The 22,542-nt window shown below is 35.4% G+C and overlaps 2 protein-coding genes across 2 annotated transcripts in view; one reads left to right on the plus strand and one right to left on the minus strand.

Annotated features, from left to right (window-relative positions):
- hs6st3b (heparan sulfate 6-O-sulfotransferase 3b) overlaps nucleotides 1–14,813 on the plus strand; it is a 67,222-nt gene extending 52,409 nt beyond the window's left edge. Inside the window, exon 2 of the mRNA XM_016454339.1 lies at nucleotides 13,951–14,813. Within this exon, the coding sequence (XP_016309825.1) occupies nucleotides 13,951–14,665 (715 nt within the window). The 3' untranslated portion in view covers nucleotides 14,666–14,813. The remainder of the gene's footprint in view (nucleotides 1–13,950) is intronic.
- A 5,670-nt stretch (nucleotides 14,814–20,483) lies between these two features.
- On the minus strand, nucleotides 20,484–21,455 carry LOC107663814 (2-oxoglutarate receptor 1; the record flags this gene model as incomplete). The annotated part of the gene is made up of 1 exon (XM_016454161.1): nucleotides 20,484–21,455. A coding segment is annotated over one exon (972 nt), but the record flags the coding sequence as incomplete, so codon positions are not given.
- Nucleotides 21,456–22,542: the final 1,087 nt, after the last annotated feature.

The following is a 22,542-nucleotide window of genomic DNA, read 5'->3' on the forward strand; positions in this document are numbered from 1 at the left end:
GCTCCTTGCTCTGCCTGTTCCGCTTCATGGGCCTGGCCCTCCATCCCTCCCCCAGTTCCGCCTCCACTCCACCACCCTCCTGGACTTATTGGGTTTTGTTTGTGTTTGTTTGGGCATCTGGAGCCGCCCTTAGAGGGGGGGAAATGTAATGTGGTGTTTGGGTTTTGTTTCATGTTCATGTTTTCCATGTCTTTTATTTTGTATTGTTTCATGCTGTTTGTGTCATGCTTCCCTTGCCCTCATGTCTTCATGCTATTGGTTCCTCTGTTCATTGTGTCATGTTCTGATTGGTTGTCTTAGTCATGTGTCTTGTTTCCCATTGGTTTGTTCATGTCATGTGACCCTCCTTGTCTGCTATAACTAGCCATCATGTTCCCATTGTGCCCTTGTCGTGTATTGAAGTTGTAACCCGCTGTCGGTGAGTCTAGTCTGTTCATGCCAAGTCTGTTCATGTCAAGTCTGTTCATGCCACGTCAAGTCTGTTCATGTCAAGTCAAGTCTCGGATTATTGTTTGGATGTTTGGATCACACTGTAAATAAACTGCACTTGGGTTCTTCACTACGCTCGCCTTCAGTGGACTGAATTCGTTACAGTAAGCAGTGAAACTTTAAAGATCGAGTAGATCCACCATTATATGTGATCCTGCACCACAAAACCAGTCGTAATGGTCAGTTTTTTAAAATGGGGTTTTACACCATCTGAAATGGATCTGAATGAATAGGTTTTCAATTGATGTATGGTTTGTTAGGATAGAACAATATTTGGCAGAGATACAACTATTTGAAAATCTGGAATCTGAGGGGGCAAAAAAAATTAAATATTAAGAAAATTACCTTTAAAGTTGTCCAAATGAAGTCCTTAGCAATGCATATTACTAATCAACAATTAAGTTTTGATATATTTATGGTAGGAAATTTACAAAATATCTTCATGAAACATGATCTTTACTTAATATCCTAATGATTTTTGGCATAAAAGAAAAATCGATAATTTTGACCCATACAATGTATTGTTGGCTATTGCTACAAATATACTCTTGCGACTTAAGACTGCTTTTGTGGTCCAGGGTCACATATTGTAGATGGGCACAGATTCTATATTTTCTCATGGTTTTTGTCATTTGCCAGATGGCTCATTTGATTCAGTATGCCAATTTAAACAACTATAAAGAGGATAAGTATATGTAGGAAATAAAACACCTTCAGTGAGTTTGGAGTTTAATAGCAAAATCTAAGGTTATTAAATATAATTCAGTTTTAAGACATTTAGTGGAAGGGCTAAATTGCTTTGGAAATGGTGTAATAAACAATTTCCTGATAACTGGGGAAAGTAGTAGTCAGCCTGATAAAATAACATTTCAAATAACACAAAAAATATTTATGCTTAATTTTCGCATAGAGACTGTGATTCATTTCTTTCAGGATTCTTTGATGAATAGAAAGGTCAAAAGAACAGGATTTATTTAAACTTTTATAACATCTTTACTGTCACTTTGGATCATTCTTTGCCAAATTAAAGTATTATTTTCTTTCAAAAAAGAAACTGTGGTCTAAAACTTGGTCAAACGCGACAGAAGCTCTCAGCGCTAACCATAGACTATAACGATATGCAAATTCAAATGCACTAAAGAAGAACCGTTTTGTCAGGATTTCTGATCAACATTAATCTGAAACTGTTAATTTGAGCTTTTAGGCGACATTACAATATATACAAACGTTTTTGTGTGGGAGAAAAAACGCTGTCAGTTTTCTTTTTTTATATGGTTCCCTTTGTATCTGTGTTACAAAAAGAGCACTAATGATATTGAGACTGAGGATCTTGAATGTCATTTCTGCTGTTAGGGCAGCAGGTCTATTATAATGTCACTGCAGAATGAGAAATCTTAAGTGCAATGACTTATTTAATATGCATTACTTTGTCTTTCCCCTTGTATCCATCATCCTTAAAAGTCTAAAATAATTTTCAGGTCTAGATTTTGCATGATTGTGGCACAAGATATGATAAAAATGTCTTTTGTAATCTTTCATAAAAAATATTTATTAACACATCTTACTGTCTCTTAAACGATATACCTTTTCGGCTGTTACATAACTTTTCATGATGCAGTTTTTGTTGTTATTGTTTTACTTGGAAATATGTCACATTATGAAATTCAAATGGGATGCAATTGCCATGTCATGTCGACTATACCTTGTCTGGTCTCATTTGCCTCATGCTGTTTTCTTCAGCATTTGAACTTCAGTATTGAGTATAGTTGGTAATGCAGTTTCTAGCCCGAGGGGTGGAGTACTAGGAAACTGTATTGGGATTACAGCTGCCGTTTGGCCTGAGGATCTGCTAGAGGCAAGCTCAGATTTACAGAATAAAAACCTTTTGACTGCTTAATACAACATTTAGAAGAACAATGAAAACCCGACAGCCCTAAACCATTTGACCAAGACAAAACACAAAGATTTGTTACAGACAAACAGGACTGGATGTTTGAGTTGTGAAATCTGTTTGGTTTTCTGGGAAGTTCTTCAGTCAGATGTCTGCAGCTTTGCTGGCGTGAAGATGCCAGGGCTTTAATTCAAACCATTTGAAGAGATTTATATACAACATAATTTCCAAAGAAAGGAGTTTTCCCATTTCCCTATTCAGTTTATTATGTTTTAGGATCAGTAATGAGATTGGAAATTTGCAGGAAACATTTTTTTGTGCCTGTTTCCCCACCCCCCCCTTTTTTATTTGATAGGAAAAAAATGTGTTAAATCTGAGGGTACACTATAAAATATTTTTCAAAGTTGCCAATAAAAGTTTAATTTAATGCGTTACTTGCTGATTCTTTTTGATTTACTAGCAGTTTTCAGTGTACTACACTCTATTGGTAGCTGAAATGAAATGATTAAATAAAGAACATATTAAAGTGCCCCTATTATGGGTAATGAAAGGTTTATATTTTGGTTTTGGGAGTCCCCAACAACAGGTTGACATGCATGCAAGGTCAAAAAACACTTTCATTGTCTTATAATATGCATTTACTTTTACCTTAATTGCTCAACGACTCCCAAACGATTCGCTCAACTATTCATTTTTCCAAACCCTTCCTTTGCGTGACGCTAATCTGCGGTGATTGGTTCGATTGGTTTCATTTTCATTTCATCATGCCTGTAATGCCTGATAAAGTAGCGTTTGTGAGCGCAGTGGTCCAAAAGCGGCATCTAAGTGGCAAAGAATGAATTTGCATTTTCATTCAGCCCAATGCAAAAAGACCAACAAGTGGGCGGGCAATATGCTAATGTTTCATGTTGACGTCAACATGAAACGGCTTGGGATTCAGAGTCGATTTTAAAAACGACTCGTTTCAATGATTCAGAGTCGACTCTTTCTTTTGAGAGACAATAACTTTATACACGGTGAACTTTCAGATTTAAGACTTTGCAGTGTGTTACACACTGCATGAAAGGTAATTTTCAAAAATCCATAATAGGGGCACTTTAAAATATTAAATAAATTAAATTCTTTCTTCTCTTAAACACAAAAGTAGATATTTTGAAGAAGGCATTTAATAATGTCTACCAGCAACTGTTTGAATTGACATGAGGGTGAGTAAATGGTGACAGAATTTTCATTTTTGGGTGAACTATCCCTTTAAGGGACAGATATTTGTGAATGGCAGGTGTTTCAATTTTGAAATAATCTGCTGAACTTTTTGCAGGTTGAGTTTCCATACTGACCTGCAGAATTAATACATTGTTCAATCTCTGATGTCTACAAGTACAACACAATGCAGTATACAAATCCTGAATACTACAGAAAATATTTTAAAGTGTATGACTTTTCCAGGTTCTTTTGAAGTAGATCTGGGCCTTTAAACCCGAATGGGGACAAAATGGAGAGACACTTTTTTGTCTCATAACAACAAAACATCTTTTTCAACTACTGTTTTTCATTGCAAACCACTTTTAGTTTAATTTTTGTTATTAGCCGCCTTCTCCTCAGACAGCACTAAAAGATCATCCTTATCCGCTGGTTTATCTTCCAGTATGACTCTGGTCCAATGTAATTTCACACAGAATATCCCTGTACTGAGACAAAATGTCATATCTGATACCAATAATTAAGACGAAAGAACAGGAGATGGGGACAGTGATGAAATATGTGATAGAGGGCTGCCGAGTGGAGGGAAAGAGATAGAAGGGCGAGGTGGGGGTTCAGATTTGTGTGAAATACAACCGAATCAGAGGCGTGATTAATCTAGCAACCTTTAGAGGAAAGGTCTGAGGTCCTGCGGGAGAAATGATGGCTGTGAGACACAGGAAGAAAACTGAATGAGGAAAGGGCAGAAGTCAATAGAGGTGCTGAGTGCATTCTCAGCCTCAATCATAATGCTGTCACTGTGAACTGTAAATACATCAGCTTCCCTGGGTGACTGAAGAGACACATCGCCCTAGCCAAGAATCTTTACTGAAGTCATAATTGCAACGGATGTGTCAGATGCCTTTGTCCACAGAAAATGGACTGAAAAATCTTTGGACTATTGAGGTTTGGACTGAATATTTTGTGAATATGAAAAATATTGTGAATATTTGTTACAAATACATATTTTCAAAGCTGAAATGTTTTATTTAAACTTTAAATTTAAATGATTTTACAAAATCAGATGCAATAAAATTAGCATTACCAAGGTCAAGAGTGTGATTAGCCGGGAACTTGCTTTCTGGCAAATCTGACAAATTAGTAGATGTAAAGTTTAAGTTATCCATCTGTTGTACACTAATGTCTGATTGTAATTTGTAAAACTCTGCATACACTATGCTGTTTAAAAGTTTGGGATCAGTGAGATTTGTTTGATAATTTTTTTAATGCTCATCAAGGCTGCATTTATTTGATAAAAAATACAAAAAAATGTAATTTTGTGAAATATTATTACAATTTAAAATAACAGTTTTCTATTTTAATATACTTTAAAATATAATTTATTCCTGTGAAGCAAAGCTGAATTTTCAGCATCATTACTCCAGTCTTCAGTGTCACACGGTCCTTCACAAATCATTAAATATATATATATATATATATATATATAAATTTTTTTGGAACCTGTGATACATAAATAAAGAGACAAAACTATATACAGTAGATTTACAATATCAGCCAACATATCAGTTATTGTCATAGCATAAATAAAGAATAATTTAAGACAGACCCTTGAATTATTTAACTAAATTCACACCCAAGATATAATGGCCAGCCTGCTTCTATAACCACCTTGTGTGCGCATTAATTTTCAATAAGTCAATGGTGAGAAAAGTGAAAATGGCCAGTTTTTTGATAGAATGCCTGGCTTTTTGAAGCCTCACCCAAGTATATAGGCCCTACAGGTGTTTGTGTGTATTTTTTGTGTTCTGGTGTTCATATGTGTGTGTGAACTTTACTGCATCTGATACAGCGAGGTCAGATATGAAGAGATGTGTACATCTGTGTTTGCAAGATGATTTTACTGCAGTTGAATCAAACTGCTGTATCACTTAGAAAAAGAAGCTTCAAGCGACATAATGCCTCCTGTAAGGAGTACTAAAGCAAATGGTCTAAAGCAAATAGTTTTTTTCTCTTTCTTAGCTGATTAGGCCAATTAACCAGTCACAACACTTCAAGCAACACACAAAAGATTCTGGGCTTTTCTCTTCAGTAAGTATTTGCCAAGTCAAAAGAGAAAGTTAAACCTTCTGTTAGTAGCAAGCATATAGTTTGGCTACATATATTTGGCTCATTGGCAGAATGTAATTGGATAGACAATAGCGCGATGGCGTGATTGTGCCATTGTGGCTAATTACAGGCTATCACAACCCACAGGTCTGAAACTGAAACTGCTAGAGAACAGAGCGATCTGTCTGGATGGTTTCAGTTAGCATAATGCTATTAGAAGGTACTTTTTTGTTCCTGTTTGGTGCTGTGGCTTATTCAGTTGATTGCACATAGCTGAGCAGCAGTATGAAGAATTAGAGTTTGCTCAGAGGTTGCTCTTTAATAACTCCGGAGTTCTCTGTTATTTAATTACAATGTATGAACAATCTGAGATGCCAACAAGATGCTCCATTTGCTCTGTACTTAAAGGAATAGTTCACCCTAAAATGAAAATGAGCTGAAAATGTACTCATTTTCAGGCCATCCAATATGAAGTTGTTTTTTCCTTCAATACAACAGATTTGGAGAAATGTAGCATTACATCACTTGCTCACCAATACATCCTCTGCAGTGCCGACAAATCATTCTAATATGCTGATTAATAATCAATGTTGGAAACACTTGTGCTGCTTAATATTTTTTGGGATCAGGATTCTTTGATAAATAACAAGTTAAAAAATAACAGTGTTTATTCAAAATAGAAATGTTGTGTTAAAATATACACTACTATTCAAAAGTTTGGGATCAGTAATTTTTTTCTTCCTTTCTTTTTCTTAAAGAAATTAATACTTCTATTCAGCAAGGATAGATAAAAATAGTATAGTAAAGACTTATATTGTTTGAAAAGATTTCCATTTTGAATAAATGCTTTTCTTTTTAACTTTTTAACATCACTTGCTCACCAATACATCCTCTGCAGTGCCGACAGAATCCAAGCAGCTGATAAAAACATCACAATAATCCGTAAGTAATCCATACGACTCCAGTCCATCAATTAATGTCTTGTGAAGTGAAAAGCTGTGTGTTAGTAAGAAATAAATCCATCTAGATGTTTTTTTGACTGATGCATTTGTCAGCTGTTTGGACACCGTGTTGGTATGCAAGTTTAATGCTAAATTTCTCAAAATCTCAACAAACTCAATTACAGCTCGGATGGCCTGAGGGTTTCAATTTTCAGCAAATTTCCATTTTTGGGTGAACTATTCCTTTAATCTCAATACTGTATAGGAGACAATTATTAAAGATGTGATTTTTCCACATTACACAAGAGTTCACTTTAGTTTGAACATAATGTGTCAAGTATTAGCAGATCCTCAGAGGAGTCCAAGAATCACTCATTAATGCGCTGTGACATTTCATTTCTTCGGTCTCGCCTGTTTTCACGCTTCCTGTAGTTACTGCACTCTGTGAAATCTGCCGTGCTGAGCTGTGTTTGGCGTATCGCCTCTAGTCGTTGACAGCTGAGTGTTATTGAGACACATTGTTCCACTCCACGATCGCTCTCCCTGGGTTTGAAGAGCTTCACTGGGCTTCTGATTTCAGATGTTTGGTAAACCTCAAGTAATCTCTAAACACATTTGCCTCTGTCTACTTTAGATGAACGGCTGGGCTATTTTTGCTTGTTTGCAGCAAACTTTCCTTAAAGAAATAGTTCATTCAAAACTGAACAACCTCTTCGTACAGATTTGGAAGTCCTTCTTTGAATACTTGGAAGGTGACTAATGATAACTGAGTTTAACCTTCTTCTTTAAGTGGTGTGGTTAATTTGATAAAATATAGCAGTGTGTAACAATTTTATTTGTCATAATTGGGTATTTATTGGTATTGGAATAAGTTAAGAATTTTTTTTCATCTGCTGTATGTGTATATGTAGAGATGTTTGTGTGTGTTTTTGAATAGGTACACAAGTAAGAATGATGTATGTTTATGGAGGTTAGTGCTGGGCGGTATGACCAAAAATTTATATCACGGTATTTTTCAAAATTATACCGTTTCACGGTACATGACGGTATTTTTTTTTCATGCATGAACACCGGTATTCGGTATGAACCGGTATACCGCCCAGCACTAATGGAGGTGTATATGTATTTAATTGTACTGTGTGTGTATGTGTGTGTGTGTATGTCTATCTCTCTCTCTCTCTCTATATATATATATTAATACTTCTATTCAGCAATGATGCATGAAACAGCAACCGCAGACGAGCTGAATGAGACGCAGATTCACTCTCTGCCAGCAGGTGGCGCTTATTAAAAACTGTCACTCATCTTAGTTCATCGCAAGCTCACATTTATAATCAACGAAGCTCTGTACACTAAGCAATGAATCTCTTATGTACACCCGGTCTAGACTTTGCTTATGAAAGGATTCGTGAGATATGTCTGTGATACATTACTCAATGCTGCAAAAACACGTAGAAACCATTGAAGCTCTCCTGAGCGCAATCACAAGTATGATGATCTGGTCAGTCTGCTCCTAAACGAAATGTCATAGTGGCACGCAGTAGTTTTCAGTCGCAAATGCAACTGAAATGGTCGCACTGTAGAGCCCTGCATCTAAACGTTTCTAAAGAGTATGTCATCTTTTGTCAAATTCTTTAAAAAAGTATATTTTATATATATTTTTTTACATTCTTTTACATTTTTTTATTAAAACGACAGAATAAGAACAAGTAGAATAAGAAATATAAGTTACCAGTCAAATTAAATCAGTATTAACAAAATTAATTTGTAGAGGTGACGGTTAATCGTTACATCCCTACCGATAATGATAAAATATTATTTGAGCACTAAATCAGCATATTAGAATAGAATTTCTGAAGGATCACATGACACTGAGGATTTGAGTAATGGCTGCTGATTTTTTTTTTAGTGCAACAGTTTTCTTTTTTTGGTGATAATATATAGTAATATATAATAATTTGGTAATAATAAATACAGCCTTGGTGTAACATAAGAGACATTTTAAAAAATCCAAATCCTTTCCAAAAACAAACTTTTGGATAGTAGTGTAAATGATTTAGTGTCATCAAAAATGTATAAATTAATGAGATATTTCATACAATATTTCTATAATCAAATGATTTTACTTTAATATAATGACAACATAAGAATGAAATTGTAAGCGGCGACTATAATATCACATTTTTTCTGCACACTCATATCTCTCTTTATGTTTTAGAAAGACAGTCCATCAAAATTGAAGCTCCTAGACATTCAAAAGTTTGAAAATCCCTGAATTAATTTCTTCCTGTTACTATAAGCCAAGAGAGACAGGCAGTATATTCGAAGACATTTCCCAGTTATTCAGTAACATTTTGTGAGCAGAAATGAGTGCTTCGTGGAATGGTTGTGGGCTATGACTCAAATACATATCATCGAGCAGAAAGAAACGAGCACAGCTCACCACAATTGCACCTAGGTTGTTCTTGGCTGAGGTAAAGGGCCGAGCTGGAGCCATTTGAGGCTAATATACTGTGACACTGATGGTGCTCACCATGACCTTTTTGCAGTCGGCTTGTTCTGACACCACTTCCTGCAAGTGTTTGTGTCCCTGGGACAGGCTAATGAGAGAGTGTCTGCACTCCACCCACTCTGAAAGACGAGCGGATACAGCTGCTGTCGGCAGGGTTCTAATCACACCCTACAGCCTGACACCCCTCTATATGTGTGTGTGCGTTAAACCCTGACACGTCTCCCCTCCCACACAACATCATCATCGTGTAACGCTAGCTACTGATTTTCCACTGACACACAAATATGAGCATCTCTTTTCTATTTATACTTCCTCACCGGAGTCTTCGTAGTTTCATTTATTCCCAATTTAAATGTAATGTAATGTGTGTGTATATATATATATATATATATATATATATACTTTCTCCTGTCGCAGATTAAACATGACTACACATTTAATTTCTTTTCTTAAAAAAGTTCAACAAGAGGTGTGAATTTGGGATATCCTGTTTGTCTGAACAAAGGAAAATTGGACAGATGGGGGACTTAAAAAATACATATTTCACCATTAAAGTCCAGAAGACGTCAAAAAATAGATTTTTACAATTGTTTTCATCAATAGTGCACCTTACTTGTGTCGTGGTGAACACTTAATCTGTGCAAGTTAATCTTTTATGCCAATTATTTTATGTCAAAATCGGAATATTTGCTTCCCCTCTGCTATCATGACGGTCGGTCACAACCTGATGTCGGTCACAACCAGTTCACACAGACTTAAACTCTTCAAATGGGCTAAATCAGTGTTGTTATTGTTATCGTTTTTGTGAATTAAAATAAAGCTGAAATAAAATATAAATATTAGATTAAAAACCTAAACTTAATTAAACTTAAAAATTAGAAATGTTGCCTTGACAACTAACAACTAAGTAAGTTTAAGTCGAAGGACTAAAATTACTACTAAAACTGAGATAGGAATACATTTAAGGTATAGAAATAGAATAAAAAAAAAATATATATATATATAAATAAAATGACAAAAGCACAATAAAATTTCTAAACTGGAAACTGAAAATATAGCAATAATAGCTCATTCAAGTGACATCAATTAATAAATACTACAATAGTATAAAATTAATACTAAAATACACTGGTTAAAGTTTAAATCTATTACTGCAATACAAATACTGCAAATCCTGGACTGAATAGCATAGACTGGTATTAAATCTACATTTTTAAATAAATAAATAAAACCCAAAATGTTATTAAAGAGAGATTGCAAAAAGAGTCCATCTTCCAAACCACATATTTACTTTACCCAGATACACTTTCATAAGTGTATAATAAGGATTTATATTTAAGAATGATCCGCATGGATTTTTGAATGAAACTGCATACAGTACTTACGTCATTTGCCAATGCAGGCCATGTCATATCATATCCGTCAACAGAAAAAGATCAGAGATAGTCTTATTATACCAAGGTCTGCAGCTCTACCATTGGAGAAAGCATAACAGCCAGCTTGGATCATGTGTGCCTTAGTAACAATCACATTATTGAAGCATCTCATCCATTGATATCGATTAAAACATGGCCTCTGCTCTCCTTCCCTGCATAGCGTTTAACAGGTAACGTGAGTTCATTATATAACATTTAAGCTTATCAGACTAGTAATTGTTATGGCAAATGTTAATGACTTGTAATGTAAACTTTTGTTACATCATTAAACAGCTTAATATATTGATTTTAAGAGCCAAAAATTACATAGTGTAGCTCTAAATCAATCCCCAATTACTAGAAAACAGAAACTATCTTGTCAGATGTACAATACAGTCAAAGCCCTTGAAAGCTTCAGGAGTTAGAGAAGGTGAGAGAGAGGCTGTATTCTCTATCCTGGACGTCTGTCCTCTCTGGGGGAACATCAGCACTGCCTCATTCACTATTCGGTCGCCACCTGCTTCAGTCCCATTCTCCATCAGACCATGACTGTGCCTTTTCCTCTCTCTTCATTAACGCATCGGCCTGCTGCTAATAACACTGTGGTGAATGGCATCTGTTCCCTCACGTGTTTTTCAAACGTAAGCACAACTGATAACAGTTGTGATTAATGTACAAGGGCTGACAATCTAATTGACTGTGAATGTAGATGTATCTTCGACTGTTCTTTACAGAATCAGATACAGCTGTAACTTCTGTTAATGGATACTGTAACAGATAGACAAATTGAACAAATAAAAATTGATTATTGTTATAGTGAGTCATTTCAAATGAAGAAATTCTTTGTCTTTATAATCTTTAATCAGAATCCATATGGACTATTGGATTATATTAACCAATAGGCATCATTTTATTAAATTTGGATTTTCACTGGCTCCCTTCTGGTGTGTACTGTAACACGATTCCCAAAATGCATAGTATTCTCTCACCTGGAAATACAAACAAGTTACAGTAAAATATATATCAAGCCCCGCACGTGACATGCAGGGGAAAAAATCAATACATTTTATTAATTTGTTCCCTTGTTTTAGTTAAATTGTGGCCTAATTTTATCAATTTGTTCCCTCGTTTTATGTAAACAGTGGCCACCTTGTACTAATTAGTTCCCTTATTTTAGATACATTGTGGCTGTAATATAAATAAATTGAAATAAAGAAACAATTTGGAACAACGTAGCTAAGATTTAATAGGTTAATAGGTCAAAAAAAACATTTTTCCCCTCACATTATAAGTGCGGGTCTGTGTAAAAATGGATTGAAAAGGAAATTCTGTTTTAGCTAATAAAAAGATTTTCTCAGCCATTAAGTGCTATGCTATGTAAGTATACGCTACTGGAAAAACAAAAATGAACAATGTTTAGCTTACATAAAATTTTGACAAATTACGCACTGAAAAAGACATGTACACAGTTTTTGTTCTTGAATTTGAATCCTCCTCCATGGTGCACTGCTGAGGACGGATGAATTGAAACATGTATCAGTTTTTCACTCTTCTGTGTCTGTCCTCCAGCTTACAAGGATTGAGAAGATGGTCTTTCTTTGTAAGAGACGCAGTGATGTGTGTAAAAAGAATATGTTCTGTTTTGCAGCCGCTCTGTGCTGAAAGTGCTGGCGGATTACATTGTATGACTGAAATGTGGAAGCTAGATGACAGGTTGATAAGTTCATCATGGTTATAACAGGATTTTATGAGAAAAAATAACACATAAAGCTCCACAGAATAGAGCTGTTCAGTCATTATGCTAATTTGCTCACCAGAAAGGCTAATTCTCCATGGGTTCCGTCTAGAATTTCCCATGGGTTTTTAGTGTAGTTTTTTACTTATTTTGCTATTTTAGTTTTCAGTTATGAGCAAAATAAGGTCTGTGGTTCACATTACTTGAAAAAAACTTTTGTTTTTGTTATTCAAGGACTTTAAGCCCCACAAGGATGTGAGACACATTTTACCATGTTTACCTCCATTCTGTAGTCACAATCTTTACTCATAAAATGTTTTTTAATTTATAAGTGAATTAACTTTACTCAAAGAGACTTTTACATTTTGTTCCATAACATAAATTACTAAATAAATTACTAACAAGGACTTCAAAGCACAAGGATGTTAGTTTACATGCTTGACAAATTGTACTTTAGCAATGTATTAGGAAAGTATGTTAATGTTAATTAGCAGTTAGTCAATTAGGAGACACATTGCCATGTTTACCTTTAGAAATTCTGCAGATTCATTCACAGTTTTAGCATATTAGTTAAGTGTTTTTATGTTTCACTTGATCATTTAGTAAACACCATTCTGCATGTTTTTACTCTCAGTTTGTGAGTAAAGTAAGTAAGTGGTTAACATTACTAAATGTGAGTAAATGTGGTTATTTAACATTACTAGAAGAGACTTTCCTGTTTTGTACTATAACATAAATTACCAGTTAAATTAATAACAAGATTTAAAATGTTAACGAGTTGCTATATAAGGACTTAAAACACCACGAGGATGTGAGTTTACTATGAGTAAGCTAAGGCCTGTGGTTAACATTACTTAAACGGATAGTTCACCAAAAATGCAAATTCTGTCATTAATTACTCACCCTCGTGTCGTTTCAAACCCGTAAGACCTTCGTTCCTCTTTGGAACACAAATTAAGATATTTTTTATGAAATCCCAGAGCTTTTTGACCCTGCATAGACCGCAAGGGTACTACCACGATCAAGGCACAGAAATGTAGTGAGGACATCGTTAAAATAATCCATGTGACATCAGTGGTTCAACCTTTATTTTAAGAAGCTACGAGAATACTTTTAATGACTTCATTCAACAATTCGTCTCCTCCGCGTCATTCTGGCGCCATTTTGGAGAGTATCACGACATGTGCGCATGCTTTGATCTGAATGTAAACAAGGCGCAGCGCATGCATGTTCAACGTCAGCAGCACCATGCGCATACGTTGTTTACGTTCAGATCAAAGTCCGCGCATGCATCGTGATACTCTCCAAAATGGCAAAAATTACAGTTGAAACACTGATGTCACATGGACCATTTTAACAATTTAACAATTCTTACAACCTTTCTGTGCCTTGATCGTGGTAGTACACTTGCTGTCTATGGGAGAGTCAGAGAGCTCTTGGATTTCATCAAAAATATCTTAATTTGTGTTCTGAAGATGAACAGAGGTCTTGCGGGTTTGGAACAACATGAGGGTGAGTAATTAATGACAGAATTTTCATTTTTGGGTCAACTATCCCTTTAAAGAGACTTCCATGTTTTGTTCTACAACATGGCTTACAAACTAAATTGCTAAAGAGAAAGTAAAAAGATTTTTTTTAAGTAACTGTAATTTTTATTTCAGGAACTTCTACTACATCACCATGCTCCGAGACCCTGTGTCACGTTACCTGAGCGAATGGAAGCACGTGCAGCGTGGTGCCACCTGGAAGACTTCCCTTCACATGTGTGACGGCCGGTCACCCACACAGGACGAGCTGCCCACCTGCTATAACGGAGACGACTGGTCGGGGGTCACGCTGCACGAGTTCATGAACTGCCCTTCAAACCTGGCCAACAACCGACAGGTGCGCATGCTGGCCGATCTCAGCCTGGTGGGCTGCTACAACCTCTCCACCATGAACGAGAGCGAGCGCAACCCCATTCTCTTGGCCAGCGCCAAGAGTAACCTGAAGAACATGGCCTTCTACGGCCTGACGGAGTTCCAGCGCAAGACGCAGTACCTGTTCGAGTGCACTTTCCGTCTGCGGTTCATTTCCGCCTTCACGCAGATCAACAGCACGCGTGCCGCCAATGTGGAGCTGCGTGACGACATGCGCAGACGCATTGAGCAACTGAATTTCCTGGATATGCAGTTGTACGAGTTCGCCAAGGAACTTTTCCTGCAGAGATACCAGTTCATCCACCAGCGTGAGCGGCAGGAGGAGAGATTGAAGAGGCGAGAAGAGAGACGCTGGCTCAGGGAGCGCAGAGTCAACCAGAACAAACAGCCCAGTGTGGAAAACCAACCTCAGGTCACCACAACCGAGGACTATGCCAGCCAAGTGGTCCATTGGTGATATCTCTTGGAAACATGCACTAGGACACAGAGAACGTAATGACTCATTTGAGGAAGAGTATAGGTCACATTTTGGGCTCTGTCTTTCAGTTTAGCACTCTGAGTTTTGTTTTTTTTTTGTCATGAAGCCTGATGCACTGCAAAAAAAATCATTGCCTTGAGCATTATTTTTTGCCTTTTTTTCCAGGAAAAAAAAATTTAATTACATAAGAAGCAACATTTTAATTCATTTAGGCTTATTTTCAAAAAGTATATTTTGAGTTACATTTATTTTTCTTACCCTACTTTTTTAGTTTTAAACATTAAAAAATAGTTTTACTGCTTAAATCAACACACACACACACACACACACACACACACACACACACTTAAACTTGAGAAGTAAACTCGAAGGTGAGACTTGTATTTGAAGATACAATAACTGTTCAAAATTTTGGGTTGGTACTTTTTTTACAATGTTTTTTAAAGGCTGTCATCAATCAATTTGTTCCAAACTGCAGTAAAAGCAGTAATTTTATGAAATAACATTGCAATTTAAAATAACTGTTTTCTATTTAAATATATTCCTGTAAAAGCTGAATTTCAACAGCCATTACTCCAATCTAATAGGTGATTTGGTGCTTAAGAAACATGTCCTATTATTATCAATGTTGAAAACAATTGTGCTGCTTAATATTTTTGTGTAAACTGTGATATTTTTTTCAGAATTCTTTAATTTATATAAAGTTCGAAAGAACAGCATTTATTTGAAATATACATTTTTATAACATTATAAATGTCACTTTTGATTCATTTATTGGGTCATTGCTGAATAAAAGTATTAATTTCTTAAAACTTGCTGACCCCAAACATTTGAACAGTGGTGAATATTCTCTGAGAAGTGTTAATATTTTGCTTTGCACAAAATTTATTAGATTAGATTAAATTCAGCTTTGTCATTGTGCACAGTGCAAGTACAGATCCAGCTTTTCAGTAATTAACATTTTTACATTACAATTACTCATTTAGCACTCAGATTTAGTTTTTCAATATTTTTACTGTAAAACATGGCAAAAATACTGATTAAGAAAATGATTTTTGCAGTGTGGTGTATTCAAGATTTCTGCAGATTCCTTTGCGATGAAATCAAGGCTGTGATGTATATAGACTGAAAAAGGAGGATCTGTGCTCATTCGCCAAGCAACCTCTTTGTGCAGGATCAACAAACCCTACACCACAGAATTATATAAAGCTACAGCCCTGGAAATGTGAAGGGTGTACACTCAAGATGTGTTCTTACATTCAAAATCAGCTAGGCAGTGAATGGAGTAAAATGCTGACAAGTTTTTAATGCTCAGGCCTGTTGCCAGTAAAGATTCTCAGTAGACTCTCTCTCTCTTTTAAAAAAGAAGCAAGCTTGCAGCATGGAGAGAGTTTGTACTAAGAATCTCTAGTCTCTAGTAGTTTCTCAATGATACGTTGTACAATTCAGGGTTAGCAGATTCCATCACAACAAGAGCCTCATCTGTGACACAGTAGCAGAGAAATGTTACAGTTGCTACTGTAAACACTATATGATATTTAAAATGTTTTTTCTTTGTTGTTTTTGTCAAGTATTATTTATTGGAGTATGAGTTGCCCAAGATGAATGAATGAAAAATGAAATAAAATGCAATGCAAATGAAAGTTTAAACAAAACAGACAAACAAAACCCTTACAACTCACTAAGCCAAAATTTAATAAATTACAACACAATGCTTATGACTTGAGAGATTATGTATATAATGAATGCAAAAAAGTTAAAAATAGCACAGTTGGAATGTGAGAACACTTACGCCCCCTAAAGGTGAAAGAAAATTCACATCACAAAAAAAAAAAAAAAAAATTGAGAGACAAAAGATTGCACACGGTTGTTCAAAGTTCAATTGCCTGTCTCATTAGTTAACATTTGACCTGCAATGGAGCTGTATAAAGACTTTAGGAATATTTGTACACAGGATGAATCCAATACGAAATGCATTAAGCAGCAAGAGAAGTATGTTTATTTCAGGAAAATTGAATGAATGGGTGAGTATTTTATTTCTTCCCCAGTGCTGTTTCACACATTTCTGTAGTAGTCCGTCCACACAAAAACTTTCTGAAGCCAGAACTTCAAGTCACAGGGAATGAAACGCTTGTGGTCTTTACATCCTTGAACCATTGGCAGTTTAAAAGAAAACCTTTTTCTGGTCTGTGCTTTGTGGCACCTTTTAAAAACTAGATCCGCAGATGCTGTGTGCGAATGAATAAAAGATATGAACCCTGCTGATGCAAATCACATCCGGAAAATAATGGGTGATTTTTCTATCCAAAAAAGCAAATAAACTATCTGTATTGCTCATTGTGGTTATGGAGAACATGGGAATGCTACATTTAAAGATCAACGTTTTGGAATGCAGTACCAGAAATGTATGATTGCAGACCAAAAAAGACTATAGAAGTTTACAGTTTTGTTTTCTTTGTATATGTTGTTTCAAATGTTTTAACTTGAATCTATGCTGCTATATGTTTTTTATTTTTTTATTTGAGCCTTTTTGTGTGAGGCCAGAAGGCCTGGAGTTATGTACCAATGCAAGTGTGTGTGTATCTCTCTGTGTGTGTGTGTGTGTTTTCTGAAATGAATATAAGTGTTGCAATGTGTTTTAATTGCTTTGTCCACTTAAGTGCAATATGATATTAAAAATAACCCCTTATGGGAAATACAGATGTTAATACGTCTGTACATTTTGCTGTTTTAGCTTGTTTGATAAATAGTACTTGTAATTTAGCCGTAATATTGTTAATATTATTCATACTTACATAAAGTAAAATAACAAATACCACAAGGACACATTAATGAAAAAAGGGATGCTCAAATATCTAAAATTCTTTAATTATATTGACCACAGGCTGAAGCATCAAGCATTTGTTTATACTGCATATTTCACTTTTCAATGAAGTTTTAGTTCTGCTCAGAGGTCTGGCATCACTTGTTTGCAGGTGCCATTTGGTGTGATATTTTGTATCTAATGTAATTGTATTTTTACAGAAAGTGTGGCTTAAGTGTCCAAATGGGGAAAATCTCAAAGGTTCTTTAGTCTCTGTTTTTGTGTTCAACCACTAGAGGGCAGAGAAACTCCACCAATGTTTTACTGTTTCCCAGTATACAGGGTTAAGAAAACTGCAAGTGTGTGAACCACTTGAAAATTGCATTGATTGCTCATAAAACGTGTTTTGATCTTAACACAAACAACTGCACTGTTCAGATTTTTGACTAATTGACTAATTTTATTTAAATCATTTTACATTCCATTGAAGTATTTACCTTTTTAAAAAGTTATACAACTAAGCAATTTTTTTTCGCATGTTTTAAATAATGTCCACTTACATGAGATGATGACTCCTAAAAAAGTTGTTTTATTCTATACAATGGTGGTCCCCACTATCTGATCAGCCGAATACTCACTTTACCACAGTACTATTGGTTGTAGAATATCTTAATCATGGGTAACGAATACACGTGTGATTTTTGGGTATGTCTAAAATGGAGCTGGTAACTGAAAAACTCCATTATTTAGCACACCTTTGGAGTGACCTGCTAGAGAAAGGTCATCAGGAATCAACCTGCACTACAAAATTACATTCCACAATGACGCATTTCTGGTAATTTAGCGTGAAAAGATGTCATGTTATAAGACAATGACTGATTCATCCACCGGTTACCTGAAAACCATTTTCCATCTCATGGTCTAAATGACATATCCTGATTATGTCCTTAGTGACAGAAATTGTCCAGTTGTCAGAAATATCATTTTCAGAACACTTGAAATAGCTTTTTCAGTGAAAGATTGTTATGTCTTTGTTACTCAAGTAACAAAGTAGAAAAAGTAGAGTAAAAAGACACTTGCATTAGTGCCAGAGTATGGTTTTGGTGCAGATATTATTATTATTATTTTTTGGTTACTGTGTGATAACAGGAAATAAAAATTATTTTAATGTTTGTTATGCCAACATCAATGTCAATAATTAGCGTGCAGTATTAACAGATGAACTTTGCCATTGCTATTGCGAGTTAGATTTCCTTTAACCATCACCATATGCACAGGAGAGCACAATAGAGCTGTTCAGTCACAACATCAATTTGCTAATTAGGCTATTTGCCATTGCTTAAGGAATATTTCTATGGCTTTTTTATGATTAAAGTCAGTGTTAAAGTCCACTTTTCATTTTACAACATAACATACATATATAGGAATTTTGAAACTATTGTGTGCTTTAAAAGAACCTTGTTGCTAACAAGTTGCCAAATCCAAACTACACCAAGGAAATGGGTTTGTGCTTGACTGTTATCTTGTTGGCAACTTACATTTAAATCACAGTTTCAAACTTCCTGTTTGAGATATTTTTATTTTTGTCATAAATGAGAAACAATATACTACTAGTTATCATCCATATTAATCTCTTCAGTATGTGAGTATAGGTTACAAGAGTGTCCATTTGTGTAAATATGAATGAATAATTGAATCAACTCGACTGATATGATGAACTGAACAAACAACATTGGTCAGCAGATGCTTGTGCACAAAGGATATGCTTTGTTCATTTCGACACCAGTTTTCTGTCAGTAATGGTGTGTACTGTATTTGGTGTGGAAAAGTAGAGGATTTCTCCTAAATGAGCTGATTTACCATGTTTTGACAGTCTTCATAAACATTACAGTGGAGCAAAGAGCAATGCTCATTGTTGATTGCTGAAAACTGACTGAGCTGAAGGAATGTCAGGCCACTTATACTAATGCTTCCTTATTGTAATGTAATAGCCTATCTAATGTCTACTTTAGTACTTCTAGGATTGAAATAGCTGGAGACTAAGATTTTCCAAGACTGGATGAAGCCTCATGGATGAGTGGAGAAACTTTTTAAATGAATACAAAAGCATCTGACCCAAATGACCCAGAATAATTTCTAGATGAAATGTCTCAAATAAAACATACATAATGTTTTTTGTAACTTTAAATGTTTTTTTTTTCTTGGGCCTAATATATATATATATATATATTTATATATATATATGTATGTGTGTGTGTTTAATACTTTTTTATAATTTAGATATATATATATAGTTAATAATATTTACAATTTAATAGTTTTACGTTACCTTAATAATTGTTTGACACTAATTCATTTAAACTTTTTTTTTATAATGTTCACAGTACAGAACAAAGCAGCAGTAATAGAGAATACAGTAGTTAAAATGCTATTACCCACTATTTTACATTTTGTACAAGTCTGTAAAATGATACCAGTATTAATATACATATATACACAACATTCAAAGTTTGGGGTCGGTAAGATTTTTCTTTTCAAAAACATTGATAATGTTACAAACATCATTACATCATTATCGTTATAAAATTTAGTTTTAAAATAAATGTTGTTCTTTTGAACTTGCCAATCATCAAATAATCTTGAAAAAAAAATCTATCGTCATTTTCACACCAATATAAAGGTAAATTGGTAATTACAATAAATGTTTCCAAATCAGCATATTCAAATTATTTTTTAAAGCATTATGTGACTGGAATTCAGCTTTGCCATGACTGGGAATAAATTACATTTCAAAATATATTAAAATAAAAAAAGTTTTAAAATTGCACAATATTCATGTTTTACGGTATCAAATAAATGCAGCCTTTGTGAGCATAAGAGGCTTCATTCAAAAACCATTCAAAAAATCTTACCAACCCCAAACTTCTTTATAGTGTCTATATACAGTGCATATGCAGTATACACACACTTTATAATATATAGACACTTAATGCATCAGATCCTCATGAGGTCTTTCTTTGGCATGTTGTTTGGAGAGTGGATTACAACTATAGTGCTGCTTGTGCGCTCCTTCCTGTGCACAAAGCTCCAGAAAGCCTGCTGAAATTTGTCTCCTGCCAGTGTATACAGTGCTAGGTTGAAGAAAGTGTTGAGGCCAGCCAGAGGTCGTGACAATATGTATGCTGCATGGATGCCTCTCCTCTGCATGCATGACACGCCAGGTCTGCGCAGGCTATCCACCCTCAGTAAACGCATGATATGGTATGGCAAGAAGCACAGCACAAACACGACCAGAATCAGAATGGATAGCATGCGAACTCGGGAACGACTCGGCCTGTTTCTGGATATGCTGCTGCTCAGAGAGCCTGCAATGTGAGTGTAGCTCCAGCACACCACCAGCAATGGCAACACATATCCAAACACTGTGAGTATCCAACCGTACCACCACACCACCTGTGGATCATTACTGGCGAAGTCAAGGCATTTTGTCATGTTGTCCTTCTGCTGTACAGTAATCATCCCCAGCATCGGGCCGATCTCCACCAAGGAAATGGCCCAGACTGCCAGACAAGCCAAGATGGCCCATCTTTTCCTCCCGATCTCAGCAGCCTTCAGCGGGTGCACCACTGCGACGTAACGGAAGATGCTGAGGCAGGTTAGGAAGAGGATACTGCCATAGAGGTTGTAGTAGAAGCAGAAGCGGATGAAACGGCACATTAACTCTCCCAAGGTCCAGTGTGTAGTAACGTAAAACTGGACCAGCACAGGTAAACTCAACGCATACAGCAGATCAGCTACTGCCAGGTTCACCATTATAATGCTGCTGCTCTTCCAAGGCCTGAGTTTTGCCAGGTAAATGATGATCACCAGGAAGTTTCCCACAAGTCCAACTACAGAAATGATGCTGTACATCACTGGCAGATAATAAGCCTTTATGTAGTCATCAATTGGAAGACAGTCAGTTGAATTCGTTTCCAGACCCGCCATTGCTTTCTCTCGCTTCTTGAGGACTAATACAGAGAAGTGACAATTTTTTACACTGAAAATGTAAATTTATCTTGTTTATTTCATGAATAAAGGTAGCCTTATATCACAGTATATATAAGTATATAATTGAAAAATAAAGAACATAAAATATAAACTTAAAAACACACAATGCAGTTATCATGGTACATTGATGCATTGATGGTATCAGATAGTAATATAGTTTGATATATAATGTTTTGGATAATTAATGATTATTCACACAGCACTTAAAAAAAAAAAAAAACAGTTGTTCAGATGGTTACACTTTACTTGAAGGGGTGTGCATAAGAGTGACATGACACCTTCATAATCATGACATGACACCTACATAATCATGACATGACACGTCATGAATATGAAGCAGATTCATTCACTGATTTGTTCAGTGGCACTTTCTGCATGTTAATGGCAATGAGATGCCTTTTGTGTGTTATGAATGAGTCATTGAATCATTTACTCAATCGATATGGCGAACTGAACCAACAACAGGAATGACATTTTGTTCAGTGCTCAAAATGTGTAATTTTAAATTTGTGAAGACACGAATCACACACTTCACAAAGTCTAACACTCATAAATGAAAAGTATGATCAGTACAAGTGAATGAATGCCGGCTAAAAATGCCGCTTAATGGCCACAAGTGGCCTTTATTGGAATATGAATTTCGTAAAGACACAGAAACAAATACATGTCAGTGAAAAATATGACACTAATAAAAAATATGAAGCAGTACTGTACAAGTGATAACGATTCTGCCTCTTACCATATTTGCTCTAAAATAGAGATTCGGTCATGGAAAGACAAGCTGATGTTCTATCAATAAACTGTGGCTGTATTTGGTACAAAAAAAATTAAAAATAATTTTTCAATGATACCATAATAAACGCCTGAATAAATATAGAGCCATATTTAACCATGATATTATGGTACCATGTACAAACAAATCAATGATATAGCCAATGATGGTTCTTTTTTAAAAGTCTCAGTCATTAATATACACATTTCAATAGGTTTCAACATAAGATAT

Source organism: Sinocyclocheilus anshuiensis, unplaced genomic scaffold, assembly GCF_001515605.1.
Source record: "Sinocyclocheilus anshuiensis isolate Anshui unplaced genomic scaffold, SAMN03320099.WGS_v1.1 scaffold976, whole genome shotgun sequence".
NCBI classification, from domain to species: Eukaryota; Metazoa; Chordata; class Actinopteri; order Cypriniformes; family Cyprinidae; genus Sinocyclocheilus; species Sinocyclocheilus anshuiensis.